Source organism: Peromyscus maniculatus, chromosome 20, assembly GCF_049852395.1.
Source record: "Peromyscus maniculatus bairdii isolate BWxNUB_F1_BW_parent chromosome 20, HU_Pman_BW_mat_3.1, whole genome shotgun sequence".
NCBI classification, from domain to species: Eukaryota; Metazoa; Chordata; class Mammalia; order Rodentia; family Cricetidae; genus Peromyscus; species Peromyscus maniculatus.
In genome coordinates, this window is record NC_134871.1 from 45427158 (window position 1) to 45443568 (window position 16411).

Here is a 16411-nt window from a genome sequence, read left to right on the forward strand (position 1 = left end):
CTCTGGGGAATCGGGATCCGTCCGAAAGATTCCCACTGGGTCCAAGGACAGACACCTGAAAGGCTTTGTCCACAGAGTCTCTCCGCCTCACCCTCCATCATCTACCACACAGTTTCTCCCACCCAGGCCCACAGCCCTGTGCCTTCTGGGCCCCATGGCACTTAGCCAGCAATGAGGCTGGGGTCTCCCCCACTCCCCAATTCCTGGAGAGGGAGGGGATGAAGGAGAGAGGGACACTCTGGAATGAGGCAGGGAGGCAGAGAGTCCTGCCTGGTGGCCAGAGGCCAGTTCTGCTCTCCAAAGGAGGTCAGAGTTGGCGGAAAACCAGGAGGGCCTGGTTTTCCCCGCCCTAGCACCACACCCTGTGCCTGTAGCCCAGCAGGCCACAGCCCTGGCTGCAGAGTAGGCAGGCTCAGGGCTCCTCCCTCGGGCCTGGACGGGTGCCCGCTCCACCCTCACCCTGCCACCCCGCCCCTCGGCCCCGCCTCTCCTCTCCCCCTCACCGACTGCAGCAGGGAGTCGGCCTGGTTCAGCTGCTCCTCACACAGCCCAGCTTCCATCTGCAGCTTGCTCACGATGCGCTGAAGGCACTCCAGCCTAGGAACCAGATCACCCCCAGAACCCCCGAGTGAGTGAGTGAGTCACCGGGCCCACCACACTCCAGGGCCAGGGAGCGGCTCCCCTCCGCTCTGGCCTCACTGCCTGCCTGGGGCGTACTGTCCTGCTGGCCCTAGAGCGCTGGAGCTTGGTTGGGCTCCCCAGCCTGGTGTGGCGGGGGTTTCCTCCTCGGGCAATGACTCACCCTGGGGTGGCTCCCCTGCCACCGCAGGGCCCCACCCGCCTGCCGCCTCCCACACCGCCTGCCGCCCTCCACGCGGCCCACCTCTCGAACTCGCTCCGGAGCTGCTTCTCCCGCTCCAGGATGGCCACGTGCAGCTTGCCCCATTCTTTTTCCACGTCCAGCGGGTGGTAGCCAGGGGGGATCTTGAGCTGGCCCGCTTGTACTGCCCCCTGTGAACAGGGGCACACTCAGGCCCGAACCGGACACGGGGACTCCTGGACGCTCGTCCCCTCCACAATCTGGTACGACTTTAGTCCCTAAGCACCAGGCGAGGTCAAGCCATGCTTGAGAGGCACTGAGTTCTGGGCCTCACGGAGGCCTCACGTTATCTACCCAGGGGAATACACCGACTCTCACACCCCTGGGTAGCCCCAAAAAAAACAGGAGACACCCCACTCACTTCCCTTAGGGGCCTCTCCCTTTACCTCCAAAGACTGATAGATGCCTTTGGACCGGTTCTTGTCTGCCTCCTTGGCAGGAAGCTCCGTCTCCTTGAACTTCAAAAACTGGCACCACAGGATCTAGGGAGACAAGGGGTGTCAGCAGCTACACCAAAAAGACAAACCGCAGGACACCAGCCCAGGTCGGCGGCGGGGCCCACCTCAATCTCTTCGAAGCTGGAAGGGAACTTGCGCTCCTCAAAGGCCGCGGTGTGGTGCCGGATCCACTGCAGAAGCAGCAACACCAGCTCCCGGTACTCCTGCCAGCGGAGCTGCAGCTCCTGTGAGCACAGGAGAGTGAGCGAGCGGCCCTCGGGGTCCCGGGTCCCGGGCTGAGGTACCCACCTTCCACCCATCGTGGGCTACCCACTCACATTGGCCCTCACCCCGTCCTGTGCGCCGGGCACACGGGGCATGGCGTCGTACAGGGATGAGACGTAGGTGATGATGGACTTCTCGTCAGGCTGAGGCACATCCACGTCTGCAGGGGGGAGGCTGGTTCAGTGGGGCCCACACACCAGGGGGAGGATGGGGAGAGCCAGGGGGTGGTTCGTACCTTCTGGGTCCAGGAGCCTTGTGACCCCCAGGTCCCGCTCTGCCACGGAGAAGGCCTGGTCTAGGTTCTCCAGGTTGGTCTGACGATACACTTTATTCATGTCAATGAGCATGGGCCTATGGACGAGTGGAGAATGGATGGGAGAGAGACACCCACTGAGCAGGGCTACACAGACACAGTCCTTCAAGCATCCTAGCCAACCCTGCCACAGGGACGTTGATTTTTGTTTGGGGTTGGAGGGTTAATGTTGTGAGGCAGGGTCTCACTGTGTAACCCTGCCTGCCTGGCCTCGAACTCCTATGTAGACCAGATTCACAGAACCACCTGCCTCTGTGTCTGCCTCCAGAGGGCTGGGATTAAAGGCGTGCACCACCACCACACCCAGCAATGGGACCCAAGGAGCCTACGGTGGTCACCAGCACAGTGCACTGGCTAGACATCATCAATTGGGCTCCTACAGCCTCCCTGCCCATCAGGTTCCTTCTGAGGGTCCACGTGGACCTGACCAGCCCGGAAGAACAGAGGTGCTTCTCGAGGGCCCTGGAGGAGACAGCAGGGCCCTGCCCCAGGCACCTCCCAGAGGAAGCAGCAGGAATTCAATACACCCTGCAGGCACCAGGTTCCAACAGCGGAAGATAACACATGCCTCCTGCCGCCTCTCTACCCTGACTTGTTTTGAAGTCACAGGGTTGAAGCGCTCCCAACCTCCAGCCTCCTTCTGTCCCAGGGAAACACACGTACTTGTGCCGGTGGATGATAGCATTGAAGAGCCGGCCGTCACGCCAGCTGGTGGTAAAGTTGTCACAGCGCAGGCCTTGGTAACCCTCCACCATACGCTGGGACCACAGCAGCAGCTTTTCCTTAGCAGTCATGTCCTCTGACTGCCCGCTCACCTGAATGTCTGAGATCTGCCACACACACACAGCAGTCAGGGGCCTGCCTGACCGACCACCCACACCACCGCAGGCCCTGATCACCTGCACGAAGGCAGAGCAGCTTAGCATGCGACTGTAATGCCCAGGGCTCCCAGGCCACACTGGGGTCCTTGGGGCGAAAGCCCACCACGTTTATCTCAAGACCAGGCAGCTCCACAGAAGACTACGGAGGCCCCAACTTCTACTGCCAAATGACGGGTGCTCTGGGCTCCCCTTAGCTGGGGGAGGCTGGAGTATACCCCCCCAACCCCCCCAGAGGCTGGCACGCAACACAGATGATGGGCAATGGGCACAGACGGGCAACCCTCAAAGTAGGTCCAGCTGTTGGGGGTGAGGGGCAGGTCAAGGCCCCTCTCTAGCTGCAGGCCCAGGGGGAGGGAGTAGTCGCTGGGAACTGGACATGATGTGTGGGGCTGGCACCCTGACCCTAAACCCAATGGCCGGCCTGGGTCTACCAGCCTGCCTGCTGTCCACAGGCGTGGCAGCCTGTCCCCTAGCAATCTATCTGTTGGCCAGCCCATGTGACTCAGCCACCATGCCAGCCTGGCTTTTAGGCCCAAGATCTTAGATTTGTGGCTTCCTGTGAGGCTAACACAGGCAATGGATGAGTCACCCAGGGCATCCCTGCAGCTCCAGAAACTTCTCTAGGCAGCCAGCAGAAAATGCATTCCTCTACAAGGAGGTTCCACCAGCCCTATCTAGCCAGGGCCCGAGGGCACAGGATAGGCAGGTCTTGGTCTTGGAGAGAGGATTACACCCTGGAGCCACGGAGCTAGCTAGCATATGTCGAGACTGGCAAGCAGGCCCGAAGGCACCACCTCCCGGGGCCACACCCTAGCCAGGAATAGGGCCAGCCAACTAGCCATGGAACCCATTGAAACCCTAGGGGAAGGTGGATGGGAGGCGGGTGGCCACCGACCTGGAAGTGCAGGATGATGGTCCAGATGAGGCCAAGGGTCAGCTTGGGGTTCCCGTCGGCAATGTCATCGTTTCTGATGTTCACTAACTTCACCTGAGAACAAATGGCTCGGTCAGGACCCAGAGAGCGGAGGGAGGGCGGCCAGGTTTGGGGTTTATGACCTAGAGCCTGGGGCCAGGTAGACAGCCTTCCTTACCTGGCGATGTCGGAGATAGTCCAGGGCAATCTGCACGTTCTGCAGTTTGTGGAAACGCATCCTTCCCTTCTCTCGGGGCTGAGAGGAGGCAAGACCCGGCTTAGAGTCCACTGGGCAGCAGCCTCTTCAGGACCCCCACCCCTCCGTCACCCCCAAAGCAGCAGCAGCAGCAGCAGCAACTAAACCAAGGGTCTCCCCCAGTGCACCGACAGCCCCTCCAGGAGCCCAGGTTCACCCTCCTCAGCTGGGTGACCGACCACCAGCCCACCAGGGGCAGGCTTGGAAAGCCGGCAACCCCAGCTGTGGGAAGGAAGGAAGGGAGTGGGGAGGAGACAATGGCCAGGAAGCCACGGGCGGAGGGCAGTGGCATTGAAGGGGGGTCCTCAGTGGTGCCCACTGCAGCTTCTGGTGAGTCTCTGGCCCAGCCCCAGGCAGGCAGCAGGCAGCTCGTCACATAGCCATCAGCCCGCCCGGGAGCCAGATGTGGGCCGGGCTGGATCGGCTGCCATCCATCCCCAGGTGAGGTGGGTGGGCTCCACAGTCTTGGGAAGCCCAGGTGCCGCCAGGCCAGCAGGCACAACCACTCACCAGGCGCACACTCCTGATTACGTCCCGCTCCCTCGGCTGCCCAGCCAGAGCAGGGCAGAGGGTAAAGGGCAGAGGTCAAGATTCAGAGTCCAAGCAGCAGAGAAACCAAAGCAGAGCAGAGCATGAGGTTACTGTGTTAGGGCTCAAATGCAGAGAACAGCGGGGGGCCGCGGCCATTCGTAGGCCTGGCCTTGGGCTGTAATGCCAACACCCTGGCCAGGGGGGAGCAGTCGGGATTGGAGGAGGCCGGAGAAGGTGAGAGACCAAGCTGGACACCGAGTGGGTAGTGGGAAAGGCCCCGAGGGAGAAGGCAGGCAGGCAGGGGCACACATACCAGGCTGTCCCCTGAGAGGACTTCCAGCAGGGAGATGAGGTTGTGGCCATCCCGGAGGTCTTCATACAGGTCACTGATGTGCCTCTGAGCCTGTGGGAACAGCGGGGGGTCAAGAGGGCCACAGATGAGAATCCCCACAGGCACTCAGGCACGGGGCACTCACTGCCCAGGGTGTGAAGAAGCAAGGGCCTGGAGCACACCCCTGCCCCATGCAGGCACCTACCTCTGCCCTCCAGTGCTACAGCAGAGACCAGGAGAGACCAGAAGGGAGAGGAAGAAAGAGACAGAGTAAGTGTGGGAGGAAAAGCAGAAAATAACAGGTTTCAGAGATGAAAGGGGAGCGGAGGAAGTGTGAGAACCCCCTGGGGGGGTGTGGGTGTGGGCTGGGGAACCCTCCCAGCTCACAAAGCGGGCTCCACTCACCTTGATGAGGTGCTTGTTGACCCACTTGGTGAAAGTTTTCTTCTGTACACGGTCCCGTTCATCTAGAGGGGACAAGACCAGTTTACCTGGAGCCTGGGAGAAGCCTAGAAAGGCCCCCAGAGGTGAGCACTACGCAGACACACAGCGGTCGGCTGGGCCACACCTTGCCTGACAAGGTTCCACCAGGGCCACCCCAGGCCTTGCCCAGATCAGAAAGCCCCAGGTCCCCCAAGAAACCTCCCCACACAGACACCAGAGACCAAGGAACCCAGGTCTAGCCTGCCCTAGTCCTGCGACGGGACCAGTCCCAGCAGGGTGTTGCTGTTTAAAACTTCCTTTGTTTCTACAAGAGAGGAGGTCTGGAGCCACTGTACCCGGGGCCCAGAACACACAAGTCCCAGCCTGCCCCACCCCACATGCTGCCTCCCAGGCTGAGCAAGAACATGGCAGCCCTGGGACCGGCAGGGCTTTTGGAGGGAAAGTCAAGTCTCCCTGACAGGGCAGCAGGCCTTCCCAGAGACACAGAGAGCCCGAGACACCCCGGCCCCTGGCTTACAGGTCAAGGGCCAATCGATGATGGGCATGGATCACGGGCCCCCATCTTGGAGCCCGTCCCCGAAATCCATACCCTTGTAACAGGGCCCCACCCCCCCCCACTCTGTGCCAAGGCTTCCTGATACAGGAAGGACCCCTTCCTGTCACCAGGCCCCCGCTCAGAAGGAATGCCAGCTACCTTTCTTGCCCTCCGAGGCCCTGAGCACAGCCAGGTAGAGGTTGTCCTCTGAGCTGGTTCTCTTGCCACCCAGGCCCTCAGGCTCGGGCACACGGAGCCGGTGCTGAGACATGGTGCTGCCCCCGCCCCTTCGTCACCCTGTCCCTTGGCTCTCAGGTGCCGGGCTCCCTCTAGGCAGCCTCCTGTGTGGTGCGCCTGCTGAAGGCTGAAGCCGCCGCCGCCACCGCCCGCCGCCACCGGCTGCTCTGGGCACTAACTCGACCGAGGCTCAGCTCAGACTGGAGTTCTGGTGACCACTCCCTTGCCCTGCCCGTACTCCTAGCAAGGGGCCGTCCCGCCCCAGGAGCCTTACCCCGCCTGGCCCGCCCCCCAGAGGGGAGTGTCCCTGCGGGGAAGGGAGGAAGGCAGCCCCTCCCCCATGGCCACACCCTCAGCCCACCAGAAACAGGAAACCCCGGGTTTCCTCACCCACCCTACCCACAGCAGTGGGACCTGGGTAGAGAGATGGGGGAGGGAGGGCTGGCCCCAAGATCACAAGGGAGCACCTACTGTCCCCGTGGCCATCAGGAAGGATCCTGTAGCACAGGCAGTGAGCATTAGTACCCTACCACACGGGGGTATTAATTAATGTGTGGATATAACCAGCCTATTTCCCTGCACAGTGACTGCAGGAGAAACTCCTGGAGGTGGAGACCAGCTGCCTGTCTACTCCTTGAAGTTCCCCTCAACCACAGCTCCTGGATCCTGCACTGAGCAGGGACCATGCCCTATATCCAGCAGCCCCCGCAGCGGCCAGGTTGCCAGGCCCTCCTGCAGGACTTCCTGGCTTCGGCAGAGTCTCCCACAGGATCCCCTACAGTCCAGCCCCAGCCAGCCCAGCCAGGCAAAGCACACCTCAGGCAAGAAGGGCTCATAGCTCAGTGGTGACTCATCCCAGCAGAGCAGACCAGCCCAAGCTGCGGGGACACCTCCCCGGCTGGGGTGGGAGCAAGGGCTGCTGGGGCAGCAGGCAGCGCACCAAGGGGGCACAGCCGGTGAGTCAGACCTGGGGAGGGGGCCCGGGTGCCGCCGTGACTCACCAGAAAGGAAGCTGTACCTTGGGGCAGGATGGGGCTGTTTGCATCAGGGCCGGGCAGGGAGATAGCAGCTGTTACCGGTTGTAAAGGTACAAGACCTGGGCAAAGGGCACAAGGGCCCCTGTGACTAGACCTGGCTTCTTGTAACCTCTGGCTCCCTTGGGTCAGAAGATGGAGCCACCTATGGCCGGCATCTGGAACTGCCCAACCTACCCGACCCACTCTAGGAAAAAAAAAAATGTACCACCCAGACCACAAGAATTTTCCAGCCCAGGCATCAGCCTTGATGTGATCCAGCTGTGGACTGCTGAGGACCAGCCCCCTCCCGGTGTCTAAGGCCTCTGCGTTCTGTTCCGGGAAGTCTGCCCTCCGCTGCCCTCACTGCTCCCCTTATGGCCACAAGGGGGCACCAAAACTCTGTAGGGCGGAGTGGGCGCGAGTGCCGGCGTGAAGTCTGACATTCACCCCAGAGCACCACGCTCTGCTGAGTGGCATACACTGCCCCTCACTTGAGGGTTCTCCTCGGACTCCAACCCAGGACCATCTACCTCTTTCCCCTCTAGTCCAATGACCACCACAACCCACCAGAGACGACTCCTCCCACTCCAAAGGCCTTCCGAACCTCAAATCTGACTCTACGCTGGTCAGGGCTCCGAGAGCTCCTCAGAGACCAGGCCAGCAATCTCCCAGTCAGAAAGCAAACCCTTCAGGGAAGTGGAGGTGTGCCGGGGCTGGAGAGATGGCTCAGCGGTTAAGGGCACTGGCTGCTCTTCCAGAGGTCCTGAGTTCAATTCCCAGCAACCACATGGCGGCTCACAGCCATCTACAACGGGATCAGACGCCCTCCTCTTCTCTCTGAGGCTCTCTTCTCCCATGCAGGCACTACACCCCAGTGGAGCACTCATATACGTGAAGAAATAAATCTTTTTTAAAATTAGTGGCGGTGTGTAACATTGCTGAAGTGAGTTGCCACTCTGTCGAGGACAACTCCTGGAAATGGGCCAGCAGTTGAGCACAGGAACCCAAGAAGCCACTAGATTGTGGGGGAGACAGGATCTGGCATCCGAGATAGACACAGACCCTAACCCAGACCGTTCTAAGGATGCTGTCTGGGAAGTGGGTACAGCTCCAGGTAGGGGTTTCCACCTCGCCAGGGGACCTCTGAGCACCCCTGTCCCTGAACAGTCTGTCTCTAGGGGCCTCCTTCCTTAAAAGTCTTTCAGGGCCTCGGAGCTTATGCTTGCTCTCACCTCTCCCAGCTCCGCCTCGCCACTCACCCCTCGCCCCTCGCCCCTGGCTGGAGATGTCGCCTCTCCTGCTCCTCCTACTCAGACTCTCAAGCCCACAGGCTCCCAAGCTGCCCAGCCCCCCACCTGGCCAGGGCCCAAGCCATGCCCTCAAACGCTGCTGTACATCTATCTCATGGGGCTCTCCCACCTGGCCAGTCAGCCCCAGGGACACCCCCGCGTCAATACTGTGCTGCACATCCGTGGAACGGGGCTGACGCTCAGCACCAAGTCAGTCTCCCTAGGAAGGGAGGTCATTATGTTCCCACAAGGAAATGTCTTTTTCTGCTCCCAGCGAAGTGGTAACAAGCTAGCCAAAGCAAAGAATCCCTCCCCACCTCAGACACACAGACACAGACAGACAGACACACACATGCACACGCACACGCACACGCACACTGGAAGAGAACTTGAAGGCCAATGGTAGCTTAAGGGGGAGGACCCAGAGCCCCACTCTAACGTCGGCTCCGCTCCGGGATCATTCCCCCCCGCCCCCCCCCCCCCCCCCCAGCTAGAGCACCAAGCCCAGAAAACCCCCTGGCCCGCCCACTTACCATCCCCCTCCTCCAGAGGCAAACCTATCCCTGAGCCAGCCTAGCCTGCCTTCCTCCCCAGGTGTTTCCGGAGCTTGGAGGCGGGGCTGTACCTGGGCCAAGTACCACCCCCATCACAAATTCAGAGACCTGCCCACCGACCTGAGCGGCCGCACCCACCTACGCAACACAGTTGCCCGTAGAGGTAGCCCCGGCGGACCCGCTCGCAGCCCCCATCCAGCCAGCAGGGCCGCTCCAGCAGGACCTCCCTCTGCGAAGTGAAGGCGCCCTTCATCGCCCACGTCCCTGCCATGGCCGGGAACCCCGGGCGCCCCGGGTCGCTCTCGGAAGGCACGGGAGCTGTTCAAGGCTGAAGGCCCTGGCTTGGCTTTCCACGTTCGCCCCCGCCCACCGGACGCAGTGCCCAGACCCGGAGAACCTGCCCCTGCTGCCAGCGCCCCGCCCCGCCCAGTGTGGGCCAGGAAGCCGCGCCCCAACCCATAGGGAGCAGCAGACCAGCTCGCGGGAAGTCGAGGGGACAGGGGTGCAGGTGCCCTCTAGCCAAGAGGGTCTGGGAACTCTCCGGTGATCGGAGTTTTCCGGGGTTCCTCCCACGCCCATGGTAACTCTCAAGACGCCTGGCGACTGCGGGAGGGCCACTCCCAGCAGGATGTCCAAGTGTCACCCGCTCCAAGAGGCCGGATCAGCTGAGGCGATGGGCAGAGTACAGAACTGCGGGCGGCCACGCCCACACCTTGCACACTGCAAGGCGTCTAAGTGAACCAAGAGGGGACACAGGGAGCCCCTCGTGAGGTGACCAAAAACAAAACTGCACTCAGGGAGGAGGGGCCAGCGTCTGGTCCCAAAGGGGGGGGGGAATCTCCGAGGGGAAGGAGCCCTTGGGCCTGTGCATTCTGTTGGATGCCACTGTTTACAGCTGACTCACCGGCTTCTGGGAACCCTAGAGGCACGCCTGGAAAACCCGTTCTAAGACCCACGTCCTGGCGCTCTTCCACTGGACGCTAAGACCCAGCAGGCCCGCTAGGGGGCACAAGGCCACACACACACACACACACACACACACTCCCATCGGTGCCATGCCTGGGGTGCATCTCACGAGGGCAGTCCCTCTGGCCAGAAGCCCTGGTGCAGAACTGCCAATCCCCAGGGACTGTCCCGGGCCCCATTCACTTCGGCCCCACCCTATTTTGCGGTGAGCATGGCCACCTCGGACTATAGCCCAAGAGCTGGTGACTTTGAGGAGAGGGCGGAACTTAAGACGAACGCCTTGCCCCCACGACTGGTTCTGGGTCCTATGCCATGCTGGAGGACACTCAGACAAACTGCCTTTGTGCACCTCGGCCTACACTCTTGTGGGCAGGAAGGCCACTAGGCAGGCTCTGTGCCCTGCCCGGCTCAGCCTGTGAACCTGCCACTCTGGTTTCTCACTGCTGTGCCAAGGGAGAGGGGCCTTTCTTTAGAAGGCTGGCATGCCCACAGGCCTGTGCCTTCCATCCAGAGTTCACCCCAGCCTCTCTCCATTCACCTCCCCAGGCCCTGCTGCAGGCTAGACAGCCGCAAAGCTCTACCCCCAGCACACCCAAGGAAGCGGAAGGGTCCTGGGGGCAGAGGAGGCCCGGGATGGACGCTTTCACAAACTCCAGTGTTTCCACTGGGGAACAGGAAGAGGAGGGCTCGGGAGAAGACAGGGGGCGGGAGGAGGGCGGACCCTCCACCCCCTGCCCCGCCCCAGTCTCCTGGCCGGGGTGGTGGCCCATGCCAGTGGCAGAGGCGAGGGCGCTTACCTTGCTCATCCTGGGCCCGCCGGTGCCCTCTGCGCCAGTGCCACACGGCAGCCAGGGTGACAACATGACCCACGACTACCAGGGAGGGGAACAGGCTGCCCGACGGCTCCATGGCTGCCACTCTGAATGGGCAGAGCCGTCCTCACCAGGGACCCAGCCGCTGCCAAGTCAGACGGCCCCCTCCGTGCGTGGAGGGTGAGCCAGCCAAGGGGTCCCCCCGCCCCGCCCCGGGAGCCAGAGCCCACCCTGCCCGCTGCCGTCCCGCCCTCAGAGGCAGCCCTGCTGTGCCATCTGCACTCAGCCCGGGGGGACGGTGTACGGTCCCCTCGGCACCGGGACCGGCTGCGCTCTGACCCAGCCTCCTCCCAGCCTCCTCCCTCCCCGTGGCTCTTGGCCGCTCCCCACCCGCGCTCCCCACAGGGCCCGGCTCAGCTGTCTCTGCGCAGAGCCATTGACGACGCTCAAGGTTAACTGGAGCCTTAACCCTTGCCTACCCGCAGCCACACCCGCCGGGAGGAGGGGCCTGCAGCTCTTCTCCGCAGGCCTCGGCCCCCCAAGCCTAGCCTGGGCAGACTCAACACGGATCCTCCCTCCCGAGCCAAGCCTAAGCAGCGCTCCTTGTCCCCATCAGGAGGAGAACCCAAACAAACTCTCATTCTACTTCCAAGGGTGCCCTCTGGGAAGAGCCACCAAGCCCAGGGGGTGAACGGATGTCAGTGTCCAGTCCCTCACTGCCCTTCCCCAGGCCTACAACGGACCCCACCGCGCTGAAAGATGGGGGTGGGCTCCTCATAAGCCCCAAGCTCCCATGCGGAGGCCTTGGACAGGGTCTGAGGGAGAGGCCAGTGAGGTCAGGCAGCCGGGTGTATACAGAGGAAGCCAGGGGCCACGGCCTCCAGCCTAGCTGGGTTCCCAAAAGACTCTGAAGGGTTGCCCCACCTACCGGGCACGATCTTCATTGGGGACAGCGACGGGAGCCCACGGGGCGGACGGGGAGCGGGCAAGGGGCGTGGGGAGGGTCACGGGCCCCTCTGAGGCAGCAAGCCTGCAGCGGCAGTGAGGAGGCCGGAGGAGGGCACAGCTTTCCAGCCCTGTCAGCAGGAGCTGGGGGAGGGGAGGGGAGCGGTGGGCAGGGGGCCCAGGGGGATATAAATATCCAAGGAGGGCAAGCAAGGGCCGTCACTTGTCCAGACTTAGTACATGACGTATGGAGCCCAGGCTCACTGCAGTCCCATCTGGCTGGGCGGCCCCACGACTCTCAGCCCCCCCCCCCAGTGCAGCGCCCTCCCCTCCCCAGCTCCCATGCTTGATGCTATAATAAGGAGGTGCCTGGCATCGGGACCTACCATGGATGGAGGCAGAAGTGGACTTAGGCTCATGTTCCCTTGGGAGAGGGTGCTGCCCATGCCCTGCCCAACTTCTAGGGCGCTCTTGGGAAATGCCACATGGGCCAAGGAGGCGCCAGTCCCTTCTCCCCACTCAACATAACACCTGGCCCCAGGGCAGACAGGACTGCTTCTCCAAGGTCACACTACCAGCCAGAGACCCGGGCAGCCCAAAGCTGGGGCCTAAGGCAGATGAACCTTCACTCACCTGCCCCCATCAGGCTACACTGCCCAGCCCAGGCCTCTCTCCCTGGTATCCCAGGAATTACAGAATGGGGAAGCCTCCTCCCAACCCCAGACTCCCCAGCATTCCTCATCTGTGGAGGCACAGTGTCCCCACGGGTCAGCAAGCAGGCCCAGAATACATCCGCCATATGCAATACTGACCTGGACCCCAGTGCTTCCTGAGAAACAAGCTGTGTGTGTGCATGCATCTGGGTGGAGGGGAGACACCACCCCATCTCTTTCCTCCCAGGAGCCCTGAGCATACTGGGCCAGGTCCTCGGGTCCTGACTGACAAATGGCTGAGGAACTAGAGTCTGTCCTCCATCCTGCAACACTTTCTGTGTCGAGCACGGCTCTATTATAATCTTGAGGACACCCTATGAAGTCTTGGGCTGTGGGCACGCTCTTCAGATGAGGAAACGGAGCCACGGTAACAGTGACGAGCCTGGGGGTCCACAAGGTCAAGGGCCTCAACTGACTGTCAACACAGCAGAGCCAACCAGCCTTGGACCCTGACTGCTGAGGTGGGGCCCCCTGCTCACACTGGGCGGATAAGTGCTTGAGAAGGCTGGGCCTATCACATTTTAGAAACGTATTTCCCAAGAAAACTACCCTGTGGCGGTCAGCTCTGGGCAGTCAGGGATTGGACTGACTGGGGCAGAGGGGGAGGACCACGGAAGTCCCAGGGCAGGCCAAAGAGACCCCTGCTGGCCAGCAGTGGGCAGGGGCAGAGACAGGCAGGCAGCGTTCTGCAGGGGCCTGGACGCCTCAGCAGAACCTGTGTCCCCACAGCCTCAGAGATGGCCCCCAACGCGGAGTGCCCTGGCTCTGGGCAGCCCCTCTACCACTTATCTTGCCCTGGGCCCCCATCCTAAGTTCCACACCCTCTGAGCCAGCTGTGAGGAGTCATGCCGCCCATAAATCCTGGTACCTGAGGTCATGAGAACTACCAGGAGGGGACACCCAGTCCATCTCCCCCCTACACACACACACCTCCCTGCCCCCTGCCATCGAGGGCCCAACCTCGGCTGCAGCTTTGGTCCCTCCTTGCTTTCTATCCTCCACCTAAAGCCTCCACTACCTCTGTGCCCTACCTTGGCCCAGCTGGATCAGCTCCTCCATGCTGTACCTATCCATAGCTGCTGGCCAGGATAGGCTGCTCCCAGAGGCAGCAGAGAGGAAGGGAAGGCAGGAAGGAGGGGAGGGGTGGGAAGCAAAGGGAGGGCTTGCTCATGCCCCGGCCTCCACACCCAGCAGTAGCTCCTCCTCGTGACTGACTAAAGGGTCCCCATAGTCAGCCAGACCAACAGAGCCCAGGCCTGCGGACCGCTATCAGTGGGTGGCCTAGGCAGACCAACCCTGGGGTCGGTCCAGAAGAAAGACCTGCCTTAGTCCCTAAACGCTGGGGTCCCAGTCCACTGGTCTTCCCTGTCGACTTTGCCAGACACAGCTCAATTCACCCCACAGCCTCTGATCTCCTCCATATCCCCTTCCCGCAGTTGAGTCCTGCCACCCCACCCACTCACATTTCAAACATGCGTACACTGGGGCACAACCATGGAGACATCATGGATACAGAGCCCTGCACACTCGTGCACACACACATACTCCATTTTGATGGTGTTAGCGGTCAAACTCGGTCCTTGACCACTCTGGACAAACAGAGTTTCTCCACTCAACTTTTTTTTTCTTCTAGTTACATTTATATATATATTTACTTACTTACTTAGTGTGCGTGTGCGCGTGCGCATGTGTGCATGTGCGCATGCGTGCTTGCGTGCGTGTGCGTGTGTGTGTGTGTGTGTGTGTGTGTGTGTGTGTGCGTGCGCGCGCGCACGCGTGCCAGCCACAGCGTGAATGTAGCGATCAGAAGACAACTATGAGAAGTGAGTCCCTCCCTTCCACCTTGTAGGTCCGGGGATCAAATTCAGATCATCATCGGACTTATCAGCAAGCATCTTTATTTGCTGAGCCATCTTGCTGGCCCCCCTCTACTCCTCCTTGACATTCACATTCCCTCAGACCCCAAATTTGGCCCCTCCCTTGCCCAGGTCCTCCACAACTAGCTCAGTCCTCTAGTCTGAGCAAATAGGACATCTCCAAGCGATCCACATTTCCTTCTACCCAGCTGCAGATAACCTGGGAAATGCAAACCTGATTTGTCTACAACCTGGGTAAAAAAAAAGCCTCCCAGAGTTCTTCAGATTCCTTCCTGCATCCTGGTACCAACTAGCACCTGCCAAGAGTCACGGCCCACATGAACAGGGGCTGTGTAGCCGTGAGGAGGGCAGGGCAGCATCCTCTATGCATGCCACACACCGTGGAGGCTCACGGGGAATGGCAGGGTGCATTAGCCACGTGTGGGCATGAAAAGAGGGGAGGTGATTCACATGTGGATTGTGACGTGGCATCTCTTTGAGAGCCTCGAAGTGCTCAGACTGCTTTTCTCCAAACACTTCTGGATCGATTCTGAATTCTGAGCCAGGCAAAACACTATCTTTTGGAGTCAAAATGAATACACATACACAAAGCAATCCAGCAGCTTTATACCACAAGGAAATCTCTGGCTGCCTCCCTCCTCACAGCAACTCTCTTCGCTGACCAGCCCCTCCTCCTCACCTGTCAGGGTTAGCTCTCTGATTGCTCCTCAAGTCACCTCCTACCACATTCTCCTCACCTAGTATGGGGGGGGGGGGAGTGTTGGGGAGGCATGGGCTTCATCTAAAACTGCAAGATAGTGATACCCTCCAGATAAATGTGCTGATTAGAGATGGGGGCACTCCCAATTCACCCTGCCATGCCTCTGGCTCCCTGGCCAGGGTTATATGGACAGAGGTGGCCCATCTAACTGAGGCCATGCTGGTGACCAGCACTGCTGCCCACAGACTTCATATATAACCCACTGGAGGGGCCGTGCTATGGAAAGTGACAGTCTCTGTGGCCCGCTGCTTGCTCATTTTTAACCCGAAGAAGCCAACAGTTGTAGGTGGGGCATCAGAGCTGCCCCAGCCTGTATGTGGAGCTATAATGCCTCTGCCACCAGCCACACCCGGCACCTAAGGCCCCAAGCTCAGTCCTGAGGGTGTGGGGGAGAATCCGCCTGGGGCCCTGACTCAGTCCGAAGCTGGAGCTGATTTCCTGTTGGAAACTCTGAATTGCCACAAGCGGTTGTGGCTGGGAAGACTGAGTCACCTCCATCAGAGACAGGGGAGGGAGGGTTGCCCCCCTCTTTGCCCACTGCAGCCACACCCAAACCCCCTTCCTAGTCTGCTGCCAACTGCTGGCCCCGTCCACACAAGGACGAGGAAGCAAGGCATGAAAGGCAGGCGGAGGCTCCCCTCCCACTCACCACACCCAAAAGGAAAGGACTGAGACATAGTCATGGTTACAGGGAAGCTGGAGAGGCCACCAACTTGCCTAAGGCCATGGAGAGGGCTCAGGGGCCATTCTCCACTTTCCACTTCCCTGACCCTTCCAGGTATGCTCCTTCCCAACAAGCCACAGGAGTCCAACCCAGAAAGGCCTGAACTGAGGCGTCTGCCCAGGCAGCGGTGCCCACTGTAAGTTCCACCCTTCGCTGCAGATTCCCTTCCCGACTCCTGGAGAACAAGCTCCTCCCCCGCACATGAAGCCACAAAGAGGAGGGTGGATACCAGGCCCTTCTGGTGCCTGCCTACATCATTACATGGATAATGCTGGGGGGGTCCTGGGGTGCCCTCCGCGGGCACAAAGGACAATGTGTCTCAGGAGAGCCTGCACCAGCCTCATGCACAGGACACATAGGTCTATCCATGTCCTGATGGCATAAGGGCTTAAGGACAGCGGGTTTCTGGTAGGCCCTGGGCTAATGGGGTCTTGTCCCATCCTCTAAGATCTGGATCCCAACTGGGGGGAAAAAAAAACTCACCTAGACCACAGACCGAGCCATGCCCTGGCCTCTGCCCTCCTAGGCAAATGCTCCTGTCTGGCCTCTGCCCTTCTTCCCATCTCACCTAGACCCACTCCATCTCCAGATCATGGCCAACTCCTAGCAAGCCACGCACCCAGTCACGGGGGTCCTCTGTTTTACTCCTATAATACGAATCTGAGCCGCTTGGCCACAGAAGACAGACTCAAGCCTCAATGGACCAGCGGTT

At 60.8% G+C, this 16411-nt stretch overlaps 1 protein-coding gene across 10 annotated transcripts in view; it reads right to left on the reverse strand.

The window, feature by feature from the left end:
- Positions 1-16411, reverse strand: part of Plec (plectin) — a 61815-nt gene that overhangs the window by 18626 nt on the left and 26778 nt on the right. For 6 of the 10 annotated variants that reach the window (XM_076556160.1, XM_076556161.1, XM_042265061.2 and 3 more), the window contains 11 exons: positions 5233-5294; positions 4810-4899; positions 3888-3965; positions 3692-3784; positions 2579-2745; positions 1838-1953; positions 1656-1762; positions 1443-1562; positions 1267-1362; positions 884-1011; positions 504-597 (listed from right to left, as the gene is read on the reverse strand). In XM_076556160.1, the coding sequence (XP_076412275.1) occupies positions 504-597; positions 884-1011; positions 1267-1362; positions 1443-1562; positions 1656-1762; positions 1838-1953; positions 2579-2745; positions 3692-3784; positions 3888-3965; positions 4810-4899; positions 5233-5294 (1151 nt within the window). Of the gene's footprint in view, positions 1-503; positions 598-883; positions 1012-1266; positions 1363-1442; positions 1563-1655; positions 1763-1837; positions 1954-2578; positions 2746-3691; positions 3785-3887; positions 3966-4809; positions 4900-5232; positions 5295-5965; positions 6214-9040; positions 9272-10665; positions 10870-11608; positions 11756-16411 lie in introns of those variants that run through there. The other 4 variants (XM_006989322.4, XM_006989317.4, XM_006989314.4 and 1 more) reach the window with 4 other exon arrangements.